General features: G+C 45.1%; 1 protein-coding gene across 8 annotated transcripts in view; it reads left to right on the top strand.

The window, feature by feature from the left end:
* PHF11 (PHD finger protein 11) overlaps positions 1–16,951 on the top strand; it is a 500,916-nt gene that overhangs the window by 264,725 nt on the left and 219,240 nt on the right. For all 8 annotated transcript variants that reach the window (XM_078657356.1, XM_078657358.1, XM_078657357.1 and 5 more), the window contains exon 9: positions 5,237–5,334. In XM_078657356.1, the coding sequence (XP_078513482.1) occupies positions 5,237–5,334 (98 nt within the window). The remainder of the gene's footprint in view (positions 1–5,236; positions 5,335–16,951) is intronic.

Raw genomic sequence — 16,951 nt, forward strand, 5'->3', positions numbered from 1 at the left:
TGACACGTTCCCGTGGTGTTTAAGATGAGGCATGCATAACCTCCCACGCTTGCTCAAATGTTCCTTCGCATTGTTTTCACATGTCTGGAACAGAGTGCATTACGTTAGTAAGAAAGGCCCTCAGTTATGTTATGTTATGTTATGTTATATTTATTTTTGTATAGCGCACGGCTACTCAAAAAGAGTGTCCCGGCGCTTTAAAAATGAGACCTACAGCAGAATAACACAACACAATGATAAAAACAGAGTATAAGGCATAACAGAAAAAAGGGGAAAAAAACAGCCTATAGGGCAAACAGCCAAGTTTTTAGACCTTTCCTAAATGCTAGTAAACTGGTGGCTGCACGGAGTGACAGCGGCAGGGTGTTCCACAACTGTGGCGCCAGCAGTCCAAAGGAGCGGCCTCCAGTGCGAGCTCTCTTTACGCGCGGCACCGCCGCCAGAAACAGAGATTCTGATCTGAGAGAGCGGGCCGGGTGGTAAAAGGCAAGTCTCCTTTGGAGATACTTTGCTCCTACAGCATGGAGGGCCTTGTAGGCCAAGGTTAGTGCCTTAAAGGCGATCCGTTTGCGGATAGGAAGCCAATGTAAGGTCTGCAGGAGGCCCGCAGCACTGGCTCGCCTATTTAGGCCATAAATGGCCCTCGCAGCAGCATTCTGCGCAACTTGGAGCCGCTGCAGCAGATACTCTGGCAGGCCCAGGTAGAGGACATTAGCATAATCCAACCTAGAACCAACCAGAGCCTGCACTGTACCGATCCCAAATGAACTGTTTAAAGGAAAGAGCTTTCCGCCGCACCTCCTCGCGTGCTCCAGTTTTTTTCAAGCTGGCTCGTCAACTTTCCTTTCACAGAACGGGAGATTGTATTGCGCATTTGGGACAAGTGTTATTATTGCTAGACATACAGCCTAATTGTTTCCGTCACGTGGGGAGGTGATGACTAGGGTAGGAGGTTGCGGTGTTAAGGTTTGAGGGGCAGGCGGAGATTCTAAGGATGCTGAAGCAGGAAAATCTGGAGACAACTGTTGCTTTACAGCTTATGAATAATTTGCAGTTGTAGATAAATCGAAATATACGGCCTTCGTTTTGACGGATGCGTGTGTTGGTGTGCCGTTTCTCTTCAAGGGATTTAACCAAGAGGCCTCTTGCAGTATTTCTTGGGTTTTTGTATTCATACATACCCTTTTTCGTCCTAGCCCAGAGATAGCCAGCTTCGTATAATTAAATAAAAAATGAATGAATAAAAAAATACTACCAGACATATAGGGGCCGATTCCGAATCGGTAAAATCCCGTACAAATAGCCGTACGGAGCATTTTTCCAGTATGAATCGTATCCTCGAACGTCCCCGTACGTACGATGTAGTACGATGTGTACCCAAAGCAGTTCTCCGCCCGAATCGTACCAAAGCCCGTACAACTCAATAATCCGTCCAAATGGCATTTGGAACATGCAGTACGCGATGTCCGTACGGATCGAAGCAACATTTTCTGACCCAGCAAGTATGATTTGTCCAGTCAACACTCCGTACGACTCTTTTTCTACGGGAGCTCAACACATCCGGAAAAGCAGAATTCAACTCAAAGTGCGTACGAAACGGACCCCCCCGGGTACGGTTTGTACACCCCAGGATCGTAGGGGTACGGTTCGTACACCCCAGGACCGTAGGGGTATGGTTCGTACACCCCAGGATCGTAGGGGTATGATTCGTACACCCCAGGATCGTTGGGGTACGGTTCGTACACCCCAGGATCATAGGGGTACGGTGCGTACACCACGTGCATACACCCCTTGATTTTAGGGGTACGGTGCGTATATGATTGTGTGGCTCTCCGTACGAATTGCTCATACACGACGTTTACCGTACAAATCGCGTACTCATTCCCCGGTCCGGATCGTATTTGGCGGGTTGTACGGCATGTTTACGATTCGTACGGTTCACTGTGAGGGTCCATGTCGTACAGATTTACCCTTGCTTTTTGTACGGTACGCAAAGATTCAGACTTATTTTTTTCCTACCGATTGTACTTCGCGATTCGGACGGATTTGTACGATTTGTACGATCCGTACGGAAAGGGCTACGAATTCGAATCGTCGTACGGCTTAGTTTCCCGAATTCGAATCGACCCCATAGAGTGGCTTCGGAACATCCCTCTTTATTCATTGCTCTATTCAAGTGTCAAATACAATTTTGCTTCTACCAACACAGCGGGCAACATGGGGTAATTCATGGTCAGCTCACTTGAGTCCTTGGCTCTCTTGCACTGTTGCCTCAACACGTCCACATCTGCCAAAAAAGATGTATGCTTTAGAACCAGGTAGATGCGCCAATAAATTACTTTAAACTGCTTCCCTCCATACAGGGCTATAAGTGGGATGACAAAACTAGGGGGTCTCTCAAAGGGGCGTGCCGATGTAATTAGGGCGTGGCTTTAAACACAGCTAAAACACATAAAACACATAGCTAAAAATCTGTGCTTAGCATAGTGTGCCACCTGACTTGTATTTTGCTGGTTCTGTCATTGCATACACATATATAATACAACGAGTAACATTTCACCTACAACAAGCCAGGACTATTGGCTTTGTCAATGTTAGGAGCATAAGATTAAAAATAAAAAACACAACTATTGCTTTGTTGTATATAATTTTGAAAATGCTTCAGTTCTAAAAAGATGAGACTTTGAAAGAACTATAACCAGTGTCTTTGAAGTAACATTAAAGGCAGTAAAGGGTGGTACTGCTGCAGAGTTACGATGTTTTTTATTCACCGAAGCAACTGCTGGTGCTCATGGCCTGGCCCACTTAAAGCCCTGCCTCCATTCTTTATCATTTTTATTTTTTAGTCTCGTGTATTAAAACCTATATTTTCAGAAAGGTTCAAAACCAATAGTTCTTTTTCTGTGCATCATTAAGAATCCTCTTTTCCTGTTCTGTGCTTTAAAGTTAAAATATGGTTTCAATGCACGCTCATAATACACTTGTCCGCTAAGAAGCACCTGTACCGTATTAATACAATTATTTCCAATGGTGAATTATTTTTATTGTAATTAAACATTTTTATTGGAAGAATATAGCCACCATTTGTATGTCTCAGCATGATATCTGTTGTTTTTGTTTGCACCATGTGGCATGTGCATGCAATATAAAACAAGCATTTGGAATGCAGTAAGTCTCGCATTTACGAGACTTTGAGCTATTGACATTGTAATTGGCAATGACTTTTATTTATGTGTTGGTTTTCAAACCATAAATTAAATGCATTGGCATTTACAATGCCACTAGCTTAAGCCCTTGCAAATGCGAGACCTATTGCATTGCAAATGCTTGTTATGGTAATTTCCATCCCTCTCACTTTGCATGGTACCTGCTGCAGCTGGGTTTCCCCAGCAGCCGCGTTCTTCTACGTCATATCCAATTTCCTGAGACTAGCATTCAGAGCTGCCCTCATCTTCCCCCTGGCCCTCTCTCAGGTCCCTAGCGGTCATGTCAATTTCTTTAGCTTTCTCACCTCCATTCTTCTAGAGCCCGGCTGAAAGTTTTTCTTGCCGACAAAATGCTACAGCACCCCACACAATGTAATTTTCACAATGACATTAAATACAGTGTTATGAAGAAAAACTGCAGTAGGACTTGAGGTTCTTTTTCTTGCTTTTATTTATGATCTTCCAGTATAAAAAAGGAGAAACGTAGGCTACGTCATTGTGAAAATTACATTGTGTGGGGTGCTGTAGCATTTTGTCGGTGTGAAATTATAAGGAAGTCTAGGGGTATTTGACTTCAGGCTAACTAGCACCCACAATCAACCTACTAACCACAATACATAGGATAAGGTGCAGACTTCTTGATCCGATACCCCTTTTCAGTGAGTTGCATTGAAAGTTTTTCTTGCTTCTGGCCTTTGTCAGTCATGGCACAAGGCTCCTGTAGTGAACTGCTGTCACCCAGGAAAAGATCCTCCCTGGGATCCGCTGCCACTGCTGATCCAACCAAGGTGTACCTCCTTGCTCGTCTCCATGAAGGTCCTTAATGCCATGGCCTGTATGTCATTCCAGGAGGCGTTCCCACTCCCCACTGTGGTGGAGGATTAAAAGCGATCAAGATCATCTTTGCCCACTTCTCTCACCAGCGCGGTCACAGTCCTGGATGCATCAACACTCCACTGGTGCCATGTACTAGTGAAGTATACAAAAAAGGGATGAATGGAATGCTTGATTTAATCTCACCCACAGGTAACTACTTGGCCCGCGTCCCGGTTTATTGATATTTTGAACACCCTGCCACATCAGTTTGGACCCAACCATACACAAATCAGTCTTGACCCTGGATTGCTTGTGTTTCGGTTCGGGGAGGACCTGTACTGGATGCTTGGGCTGGACTGTCACCAATGGAGCAGAGTCAAGAATATTTTGCATATGGCTGCGTCCACATTTTTTGTATACTCCTCACTTTCAGGGAGCACCCTGCACACCTACCATTCCTATTCCTGTGTAACCACCAGGCACTCTATTTATTAGTTTGGTAACTTCCCCTGCCTCCCCATCAGTTCTGCCCCACTTACAGTGCAGGTGTTGTTTTAAGTGGCCACGAGAACAGTTTACGGCTCTGAGAATCAACAGAAAGAAAAGATAGTGGCCATTCCTCATCCCGCCAGGGTCTGGTCCAGAATATTACTTTTTATAAATAATGTGGCTGGTATGTAAAATATACAGCACCAAATTGTGCCTCATTAACTACATTGTGAACTAATGTTCACAAAATATATACGTGCTCATTCACACGTCTAACTCAAGCTATCATTTTAAGAATAATTAGATCTTGTATTTTTAACCAAGCAAAAGACTTCATAATTTTTGCAAACTTGAATGATTGATTACCTAAACATAACTTTTACTTTGTCCTCGCAACCCTTATGCAGTAATCCAGACTTTGCAGCTAACGGATTCATTTTGTTCTTTTCTCCTTTTTACTAGGAGTGTTTAAATTAGCAATCTTCACAACTTCGTGAACTCTTTCTGTGGTGGGCAATTTCTGCAAAACAAATTTATAGTTTTGGATTTTTCTTGCAAAGTCCTTTTTGTGAACTAACTGTAACTTGCCATGGACTGCTTATGATCTCACTTATTACATCACTTATGACATGCTAAATGACATCACTGAAATAGAAAAATGAATTTAAGGGTAAAAAATGGTTGGTACTATTAAAGTTGTGATGGTTTCTTTTACTGTATTTTAGAAAAAGAAACAAATGGTAGTTGTCGTCCTCTGGATTTCAGTGGAAATGCTGCTGCCGCAGGCCTGTCGAGTGTCCAAAGTAATGCATTAAAATCAGAGGTAACTATGTTTAACATTTAAGGCTATTATGAATTTATAATGTTCCCGTCGATTGGCTATGGTGTTCATGGTCTATTGCACGGCTACACTATTGTAATTCGAATGTACGAAGCATTACTTTTTGAACCACGTTACTTTAGTACGTAATCGTACAAATACACATATATAAAGAAATTGAACTTAGCTCGATCACACCTGTATGTCACTGCTCCACCTTTTCACTTCCACTCCTCTGCATGATATGACGCACATTTGCACATATGAACATTGCAATCAAAATATTCAAGTATTTGACCCTGCTCTGTTATCCTTCTAACTGAATGAAGTAATGGTTACATAATACCGATAATTCACTGTGCAGTTGTGAGCCCGTTTGTTTCTGAACTATGGGACAGTGTATGGTTATTTGGTAGTTTTCATGAAGGTTAATGCTGCTAATCAATGTCCCAAGTCACATATACCTGGACACTTGGCAAATGAAGAGCATCTTAAATGATGGACAGCAGAACAAGGCAGAAGGAGCTAGCACCTTCTGGGGCTCAGATACAAACCTAAACAAAGTAAGGTGGAAGTTGCCCACAGTGTCACACTGTGATGAGGGAAGAAGGATCAGGATATCCCATCTCTTCTCTGAAACAATTGGCTCTGTTTTCTCAGGCTAGCTTTCTTTACAGATAGCAGTCACCCAGCGCCATCTCCTCCGCTAAGGCGGAGGAGCATCGCCCCATTGCTCGTTGAGCAGTGCAAAATACAAATAAAACGATAATAACAAGAAGTTATTATAATTGTATTTTTCTTTGTGGGACTCCAGCCAGATTGGGTGGGGCCGGGCAGGGCTCACCGCCTTCAGCGGGAGCAGGAGTGGTTTGCACTCCCTAAGTGCACATGATGGCTTGGCCGGCTCTCTGGGGGAATATGTGACGTTACATCGCGGTCTTCACATCGCAATACCTTTACAACGCAGGCATTACAACACAAGTCGTTACAACGACTTGCGCTGGAGGGTGCTGGACTTAGGAATAGTATGATTTACTATTCCAACTCCAACCTATGTTACAGTAGGGAAGGTGTTGGAATAGTAAATCATTCTATTCCTTAGCTTAGAGCGCCATCCAGCACAAGTTGTTGTAATGACTTGCGTTGTAATGCCTGCGTTGTAAAGGTAATGCGGTGTGAAGACCGCGATGTAACGGATGTCTCCCCTCTGTGGCAGTCATGCCCAGTGGAGAACATGCCCTGCCTCCCAGGTACTGCCTGAGCGGCCAAACAGGCCGCTCAGACCAATCACAATTCAGCTGCTGCAGCGTTGTGATGGTCTGGGAGAGCCTGGGTGCTTCCGGTGGCAGAGAGCGAGGAGGGAGGAGAGACGTGCGGTGGCAGCGAAAAAGGTACGTTTATTTATTTTTACCATGGCTCCCTCTTTTGCCCCCCACCTCACCACCCCCGTACAGAGGCAGTTGTCACTGAACAGTTTGTCAGTAGAACAAAGATTCTAGATTTTTTTAAATTAAATCTGGTATCCATTGTCTTCCCTTTGTTGTAGTTTCCCCAATGACCATTTAGGAAACTGAGGATCAGCTCATTTTGTTTAAGCTTAGTCTCTGGAAGCCGACAAAAATGTCCTAAATCAAAAAGTCTTTGTTATCCGAACTTCGCAATCCTGATTCGACTGTAAACATGTGGCTGTATAATTCTGCATACCGGAATTACTGGCACCCCTGGTATGAGGAATTCTGGGTGCAGAATTGATAATGCAGGAAAACTGCTCATGCACGGACTGTTGATTTATATTTTGACAGAAAGTCACTGTAGAGCAAATACACTAACATAGTGTTTTAGTTTATTTAAAATGAACATAGAGATGGCCAGATGGATGGATCCACTTTCTAGCCAAAATAAGCTGGTCCATTCAAGAGGCAGGGAAAGAACTCCATCAATGAGCAGAGGATCATACTACTTCTATGAATCTAGCCAACATACCAAGAGTATCCAACTAGTACTAGTGCTTACAATAGGAAGGTCGGGCAACCAGATCTGCCGGGAGGCACAGATCTTACCGACCAGAACCCTGGAGTCTCCAAAAGAACAACTCTCTTCTTACTGTCTCCCCTACTTTTACCAAGCTAGTATGGTGAAGAATCCTGCAACCCCTAAATATAAATGTGATTATTACAGACAGATAGGTTCTACATATTGTTTAATTGTTCAGATTGGCACTTAATTGGATTTTATTAATAAATAAGTACAAGCTCACCCAAAAAGGAAAATATTTCCAGGAAAAGTTGAAATTTAGAAGCTCGAGACCCATTATAGATCTGTATCAGTTGAACAAGTGTCCAAAAGAGAAACCATTGACAATGGTTACCCTCAAAGGGCATAATTTTCCTCCTGTTCAAATTGGAGTTTCTAGTTACAGGATGCCCATTTCCACACACTCATCCATACCAAGTACCTGAGGTTTATTTGTTTTAGGATCAGAGGCTAACAGCACAAGTTCTGGATGCTGCTGTTTGAGCTCAAGTAGGTTGCAGCAGTGTTTACGGAATGTTAAGCCAGTGTGGCAGCACACCCCAGACACCTCAGCTATCACAGAGTGCCTAACAAAGACATTGTTGCTGAATGTACAGGCGACAGAGTGATTGAGGAAAGCAACTACAATCCTCACTCTAAGGCATGGACTTGGTATGTCTTTGAATGAAGAAAAGACATAGTGAGCATCCTGTCAAAGCATGTTTCTAGAGGCATGTCTCAAATCAGTTTAGGGCAGAGAAGCAACGTAGAACCCTGAAGCGGCATGCACCGTAGGCCAGCACAGATTCCTATTAAGGATAATGTCCTGTTTATTCCACTCATTCCTCACTGAACAGTCAATTAGAAAATGGTGACAGACCGAAGGTCTTTGAGCAACATAGTGGAGGTGGTGTGAGCTTTAAAACTGTGGTCTAGACATCAAGGGCAGTCATGGAGAAGGCGGTTACTCTTAAAGGTTCTATAACAGGGAGCCATCTACCTGACTCATTTAGGCATCAGGCAATTCAGAATAAGACCTCCATCTTGATAGAGTACTTGCCAAACTTTGGCATCACCCTGGCAGATAACCTTTTCAGGGTTGAAAATACATACAACTTATTTCAATTGGGCACACAACGGCTTCACCACGTCTTCAACAAGTGGGGAACTCTACTGCTGGAGCTGTTCAAAAAGAACACAAGCAAGAAGTGCCAGACCTTTGCTAACAGGACTTGCAACCTGCCACTTGGTGGGGTGACATGTAGGAAATCATCATGAATCTTTACTTGTGCTGTTCCTCCAGTTCACCTTAGTCTCAGGTTGCTGTCCAACATGAAGAAGGAAGGATGCAAGTTGGTAGTCATTGACCCAGCCTGAACACGATAGCTCTTGTACTCAGAAGTTTAAGTTCTATCAATGGACTGACCATTCAGATACAGAGTTAATCCAACCCTGCTGACAGAGGAGGGTGGTCAGGTCTTCATAGCTACACCTAACTGCTTTAGTCCTGAACAGTTTAGTTTAGAGCACTCCCTATCCTGGAAAATTGTAGGAACTTCCTTCAGACAATTAGGCTACTATTTGTCAGAAGGACATAATACTTTAGAGTGGAAAAGATTCTACTGTTTTATAGACCATGAGACACAGCGTGCCCTGGTCTCCATTGATTTTGAGAAGGCCTTTGACTCTATGCACTGGCACTTTCTATTTCCCCTTTTAGAAATGGCTAACTTTGGGCTGCTTTTGGCAGTATGTTTACAGATCCATGGGCAAGGGTCAGGCTCAATGGAGCGCCATCTGCACCATTTATCATTGAGAGGGGCACCAGACAAGAATGTCCTCTCTCACCCCTCCTTTTCACCCTGACAGTAGAGCCCCTGATGGAATGGATCCGACGGGACACAACAATTACAGGGATTCTAATGGGCCACAGCAAGACAGGAAGATATATTATTATATGCTGATGACCTTTTAATTTCCACCAGTGACCCTCTACAATATATGCCCCGAATAATACAAATACTGCAAATCTATGTCGGGCCTTCAGCCTGCCCATAACGGGACAATTGCCAATCTGTTTCCCAGTGCCTGCAGCCCGTACGGAGATTAGGTCGCTGATAGATTTCCATTGAGCCTCAGGCCACTTTAAATACTTTGCCACTGGATTCAAGCAAGCCGGGCTGAAGACGGCTGGAATGCCAGAAACCGGTCCTCGGAAGCTTGTTTTTGGTCCAGGGAAGGCATGGCTTGGCAGTTCGGGCTGGACTGTTCCCATGAGGCACAGGGTCAGACTGATTTGCATATAGCCATGTCTGAACTGGGGTGGCAGAGTGGGCTAAAGAACGGTGATGGATCAAACCCAGATCTTTTGACTGGGTGAGAGTGTTTGATTGGTTCAGATGCTCCGACCATCACCACCCCCTTTTGTACTGCTTTGGCCGCCATTAGTGTGGCAGGGTATGCTCAGGCGTGAGTCCCTTGCTCACTTTGCCACTGGATTCAAGCAAGCCGGGCTGAAGACGGCTGGAATGCCAGAAACCGGTCCTCAGAAGCTTGTTTCCAGTCCAGGGAAGGCATTGCTTGGCAGTTCGGGCTGGACTGTTCCCATGAGGCACAGGGTAGGACTGATTTGCATATAGCCATGTCTGAACTGGGGTGGCAGAGTGGGCTAAAGAACGGTGATGGATCAAACCCAGATCTTTTGACTGGGTGTGAGTGTTTGATTGGTTCAGATGCTCCGTCCATCACCACCCCCTTTTGTACCGCTTTGGCCGCCATAAGTGTGGCAGGGTATGCTCAGACGTGATTCCCTTGCTCACTTTGCCACTGGATTCAAGCAAGCTGGGCTGAAGACGGCTGGAATGCCAGAAACCGGTCCTCGGAAGCTTGTTTCCGGTCCAGGGAAGGCATGGCTTGGCAGTTCTGGCTGGACTGTTCCCATGAGGCACAGGGTCAGACTGATTTGCATATAGCCATGTCTGAACTGGGGTGGCAGAGTGGGCTAAAGAACGGTGATGGATCAAACCCAGATCTTTTGACTGGGTGTGAGTGTTTGATTGGTTCAGATGCTCCGTCCATCACCACCCCCTTTTGTACCACTTTAAATATTTAGGCACACATGTGATAACTGGTAGTCAGCAGGCATAGAATTTGAATGTAGACACATTAATTAACCATTCAAACAGGCACATGGAGTCTTGGAGATCCTTACCGTTTAATGTGGTGGGTAGAATGACTTCATTCAAGATGAGCTCCATCCCATTGCTACTTTACATCCTCCGAAATTTCCCATTCGAAATTACATCCTCCTTTTTCGAAACACTTCAGACAGCTATATTAAGGTTTCTATGGGCTGGTAAGTAAAACCTCATTCAGGATGTGTGTCCTTCCAACATGAGGGGGGTCTAGTCGAGCTGACTTTTAGGTAAACTATTGGGCAAGTCAGAACACAAGGGACAAGCTAAATGTTGCAAGTAGCGAGGGGCTCTGTCGTGCTTGACACGAAACATGTATGTCAGGGCCTTGAACCTACCCCGTTTCTCAACCGAGAGCCAGTGTAGATTCCCCAGCAGACTGGAGATCGAGGTGGTTCTGGGAGCCCGACACAGTAATCTAGCAGCAGAGTTGTGTACTTGCTGCAGCTTGCGTGTTACATCTTTATTAGCTCCCAGGTAGAGGATGTTGCCATAATCCAGCCTAGATGTAACAAGGGCCTGAACTACGGTTCTCTGGGTAGGGCCAGGTAACATCCACACAATCTTCCTCAACCATTTCAGAATGGTGAAGCATGTTGCAGCAACCTTGGTAGCTTGTTGACGCATAGATAGAGAATCGTCGATAATGAAGCCAAGGTTGCGAACCTGAGTGGAAGGTTGTGGGAAAGGACCCATTTCTGTGGGCCAATGTTGGGAACCCCAGAGGCCTCTATCTTTGCCAAGAACCAAAACCTCAGTTTTTTCACCATTAAGTTTTAAGAGGTTAGCGTGCATCCAAGACGCCACTTTGCTGAGCCCTGTCCTAAGGGCAGAATGCTCTGTGGTCTTACCAGCTGAGAGGGAGAAGATGATCTGGGTGTCGTCAGCATAAGAGCTTAGCGACAACCCAGATTCCTCTATAATAGCTGCCAGGGGTCTAACATAAATGTTGAATAACAGGGGGCTGAGAATAGATCCCTGTGGCACCCCATATGGTGAAGAATAGATCTTAGAGTTGGCTGTGGATAAGAAGACCTTGAAAGATGTGGTTAGTGAGAAAGGAAATAAGCCAGCTCAGAGAAACCGTATCAAAGGCAGCGCTTAAATCTAGTAACACCAGAGCCATCGTGTCACCTGCATCCAAATTCTGTTGGAGCATTTCTGTGACGCCTAAAAGTGTGGTCTCAGTGGAATAGCCGTTTCTAAAGCCGGATTGGGAGGGAAGAAGAAGCCAGTTTGTTTCGATGAACTTAGATAGTTGGCTGTTAATGTGTCTCTCCAAAATTTTTCAGAGGGCAGGAAGCAGAGAGATTGGGCGATAGTTTGAGGGGAGCGCCGGGTCAGCGTTAGCTTTTGTAGTAGTGGAACGACCATTGCATGCTTTCAGTCCGAAGGGACGGAAGACTCCGTTAGGGATGCATTATTGCACCCTATTAACATCTCAAGGCGCAGGAGACATTTGGGAGGGAGGTAATATTAGACCCTATTCTTATTTGGTGGGGACGTACAATATGTATCATACACAATTCTATCGAAGCTTTCAATTGCATTACATGCTGAGAAGACCACACTAACCCTTCAGAATATAATCCTTTAGAGGCACAAATTGCACTATCAGTCACAGTGGGTAGGGCGATCCCTAGATTATCCCGTGCAGTGGTAGTTAACTCTTATGACCTCTTGGAGACACTGTGCGACACGTGGGCCCAGACTGTCTGCCCGTTATGATGCCGATTGGGTGGAAGCAGAGCTGGCCCCTCGAGTCCATGGCTGATCTAGGTTTAGGAAAATGAAAACTGTCCTTGATCCATCTTACCTCCAGTGTAAAGTTGAGCAGGGCACCTTCTATCATACAGTTTGGACCTGTCCAAACATAAAACAGTTCTGGAAACACATTCCGTCTATTCTTACTGAGGTGGTAGGCAGGACGGTCGTAGCCGATCCCAAGATAGCAATCCTGGGACTGATAGATGAATGGGTGGCCTGCACCATTAGACTCCTTGTGGCTTTGGGACTTCGAATTGTTAAATAGGATATTGCACAGCATTAGCGCCCTGAGAGGGCTACCCCTGTATGAGAGTAGTTGCATGGTATGGACTGGTGCGCCAGGGCAGAGGAATACTTCTATAAATAATGGGATTTCCCCAAAAACATAGTAAACTGTGGAGTATGTTTCTGAATTATTCCTTTACTGCAGGGGTCTAGATGAGACACACTTCATTTCTGTAAATGATTGTTCAGTATCATTTGAGAGGCTTATTGTTGAGCTGTACAATGATGCCTATTGTTTTAGAAACGATTTTCACATTTGTTCTGTCTCAGGAACATCAATAAATCAGTGTTATAAAAAAATTACAGTTAGGGTAAAAGTGGACTTTCTTTACTTTCAAATATTTTATTCTCCAATTTGAGGGGATATGTTATGGTTATCCTTCAGTGTATCTGTGCAGCCTATGTGGGATGAATAAAGAGACAATCAATCATACAGTGTGCATATGCATTATGTTTTGAAAGTTATTCCCCTTACAGACTTTACTTTTGCTGTGTTATGTGAAGTTCAGCATGGCAGGAATTTACATTTTCTGTACTATGTTCAATATGGCCGGTGTTAGATCTATCCCTGCAGAAATTGATTACTGTTAGAGAGGCAAAATTAATTCTGCAGTGAGTAGAGTAGTAACATTTATGTGGCTAGTATCAAAGAGAATGATTTTTATCAACCACATTCATCACGGAATAGAATGATAAAACCGTTTTATCCTTAATGTGGTTCATTCCTTGATCCCGTTTCAGATACTGTGTTTGCATAAATTCTATGTTTCTTACACCAAGATTATGTTGTACTAGATTCACACATTATATTCAGTGTATACGGCAGCGGAAGCAAATTGAGGAGAAGTAGAAGAAGGAGTCAGTGCGACGTGACGAGGAAGACGTGAGGGGAGCTGCGGCAGCAGCGGATGGGAGAATGGCGTTTCAGCAGCTTGGTGGCGGTCGGCGGTGTAGTGACTGAGAGTGACAGACTGCGAGTTGCGGAGGACGGCGGAGGGTAGTGAATAGTGGACGAGCAAGGGGAGCACAGGGGATACCCTCCAATCCCCCGCCACACAGCTAGAGCCACCGTCCTTTCTTTCCCGCACTGTACTCGCTCCTTCCTCGGAACCTCTCTGCTGAGATCTGCTGGCCACATTTCAACACCCAGTCAGCCAGCAATAACAGCCTCGACCCACCCAAAAGCCCCCCGAGCCTCCCCGGGCTTCCACTGGCACTGTGGCCTGATATCGATTAGCTTGTGGCAGTCAGGATTTCTAACAAGGAGTAGCTGGTGCGCCTGGAGGAGGTCTGCTCCTCAGGTTGTACAGTTGAGGCAACCTACCCCCTACCCTCCCTGGGCGAGTGTTCCAGTCCATCATCCACCAACCGCCATATTCTTCAGCACACCCATGCTAAATAAGAGGAAGCAAGTAAGGAATTAAGCGACATTTGGAGGAGGTGAGACACCAACCAAGTGTGCTTGTGCCCCCCCCCCCCTGTAAGAAGTAAGTGATATCCAGGGGGGGTGATGTGGCGCTCCACAGGCCTGGTGGCCCGGAAAACATAACAAAAGCTAAAATTAAAGGCCCCTAATTAACCAACACTACTGACTTTCACTTGGGAGGATAGTGACTTAAGCATGCTCATGCCCCTTCCCTGTAAAGAGACAAGTGACACCCAAGGGCCTGGAAAGCCCAGAGGTATATAAGAAAGCCAAAGATCAAATCCCCCGTTTTACTGTAGACAGCTACCGCATCTACTGCAGACAAAGGAAGTGTGCACCCGCTATCCGGAGCAGCTCCTTTATCTAATATGCTTGCGCAGTGCAAACAGGACAAGGGCTCGCAAAATGAGAGAGCAGGCCTCAGGCCCACAAAAGGAAGCAGGTGCCAAATATAAGGGGTGCAGCAGCAAAAAAGGCGATTCAGAGGTGCAACATTAAAAGTCCCCTCACTAGATAATTGTGACTCGGGTTCAGAAAGGGACAGTCTAGCAGGGAGCTCTGGGAGTCCCTCGGACAAAGAAATCCTGGAAACCAGTCAAAATCTCGAATGGTCTAATGGCCTGACAATGTCGACCGGCCGAAAAAGATAACAGACTTTTTCCAAACTTTGAGAGCCGGCATGGTTATAGTTACAGCTGACGCAACTGGCATAAGTGACAGTCAGCCTGGTGAGGAGAGTGACCCGTTGTCAACCTAAGAGCATGTAGCTACTCTGCATTTGCTGCCACAACGGGTGGAAAGAATAGTGTCCCCAAGTGAAAAGACCTCTTGAATTCCCCTGTCAGCCAGTGTAGTCATACTAAATTATCAGTAACCCACTGCCATGGCTGAACACAAAAGAGGTGACTCCAGTAGAGACATGCAGCCATATTGCTAAGGGAATGGAGAGGATAGAGGACTGGCAACGCTGTTCCAGGTGCTCTGGTAGAAACAAACGTGCAAGCGCAGTGTTGCAAACCCAGCCCAGAAAGCTCGGGATGTCCCGAGCCCACCTACTGCTCTTTACCATTGTTCAAGATCAGTAAAACTGCGGGCCCTATCTGCCGGTTGGCAGTCACTGAACTAGCAATTTTTACCCCATGCAGATATTGGAGGAAGACTGCGCAATGCTGCTGACTCTGCACCAAAAGGGTAGGACAGAGCCAGAAGAACATAACGGCACCGCACAAAGGATGGCAGACTGCAACAAATTGTGGGCAGCCATATTCATCTCCATGCAAACGACAGTGGAGGCCCTCAATCACTACACCAATAAAATGGACATTCAAGTGGATCTACTCAACACAGTGGCAGTCTTTGTATCGGGCATTGATGAAAAGGTCAAAAAACTAAACGCCCTAATTACACGGGTGCAAGTAAATAAGAACAATGGTTTCACCATATCTTCCTGTGAGGAGGTAATCGACAAGCTGGTACAGCTCCCGGTGATGTTCGAGGGAATGCTGGAAGAATTAAAAACTAACTTCGCATCAAAGGGCCCATGTTTTAGCTCACCTCTTGCCTCATATCAAACACCATATAACCAGTAGACCTATGTTATATCAAGCCTCCCCCTTTAAAAGGGAAGGAAGAGTAGACTCGCCAAGCAAAGAGCTAGCGGGTGCAGGGATGGAGCGGTCACAACATACAGCCCGTAATAGGACGTCGCTAGTACTCTTCCTCAGCATTTGGACATAGCCCCTTTACTGATACACCAGACAAAGAGGGAACAAAAGCAAGCAAGTAAGGGCAGGAACTAGGCCATATAGTTCCTTATTTAAACTGGCCTCATGAGCTCGCCTCGGAGGGGAGGGTATCTCCAATCGTAAACAATGACCTGAGATCTGTCCTCTCCTACACACTGGCCTCCGTGCTGACCGCCGGAGGCCAGTTTAAATAAGGAACTATATGGCCTAGTTGCCAATTTTAGTAGGGGCGAATTATCAACACCTTGTTAAATAGATTAGCCTATTTTTGCAATCTGCTTTTAGGACAATAGGCATATTACATATAATTAGATTTTTCTGAGTGTAGTAGGGATCGCATATGGTCCTGATGAGTAACGCAGGGGGGACTGCTTACGAAACATGTCGACCAGGGAGGGCCTATTAATTACACCCTACCTAACCCCTTTTTAACTTTTCCAGCTGGAGAAGCGAATAAAATATATTTTTTCTACTAGCCAGGAAATGTTTTAAGTTTATTTCACTAGTCATCACACTCCCTACCACTCCCACTATCACACCACACATAGCCTATCACAATAAATAGTGCTCCCACGTATTCGTCGGTCGCAGCACGCCCCGCCCCGTAGAGGGACGGGAAGACCCCCATGATGAAGCATGACACTATGGGATTCATAGTGTGTGAGGGGTATTTTAAAAACACATTAGTGTTTCTCCTGGACACCTCCTGGAGTAACAGCACCCACCTCTGTGCACATAACGTGAGCAATTATAATTAATAAAAATATAAAAATATCTAAGGATAGAATCTTTGTGTTTATGAACTTTGTACTGGAGGCGGATTCTATCCACTACCTCAATATTCCCCTATTTGTTGTTTTGTTATGGTCTAAAAGTAACCTCCAAAGGGGAAATGATGTCTACAAAAAATGCCTTGATGATAGTATAAAGAAACTAGGGCTGGGTGTATTATGGGCCTTTGCTACAACCAATCAAGTATTCAAAAGGACGCTAAATAAATCCAAGAAGCTGCAAAGCCCGATCGAGGACAAAGGAGTAGCTGCCAAACGTTCACACAGATGGCTGGTGTTGAACTCTTACAATGTTCAAAAAAGGCCTCACGCCTTCTAGAAGCTACTTACTCTTGGAAGGTTAAACAGAAATTTCTGTCACTGACGCTGGAGAAGATCCCCACACTGGATTTTTTTACC

This window comes from Lissotriton helveticus, chromosome 8 (genome assembly GCF_964261635.1).
Source record: "Lissotriton helveticus chromosome 8, aLisHel1.1, whole genome shotgun sequence".
In the NCBI taxonomy this organism is placed as follows: Eukaryota; Metazoa; Chordata; class Amphibia; order Caudata; family Salamandridae; genus Lissotriton; species Lissotriton helveticus.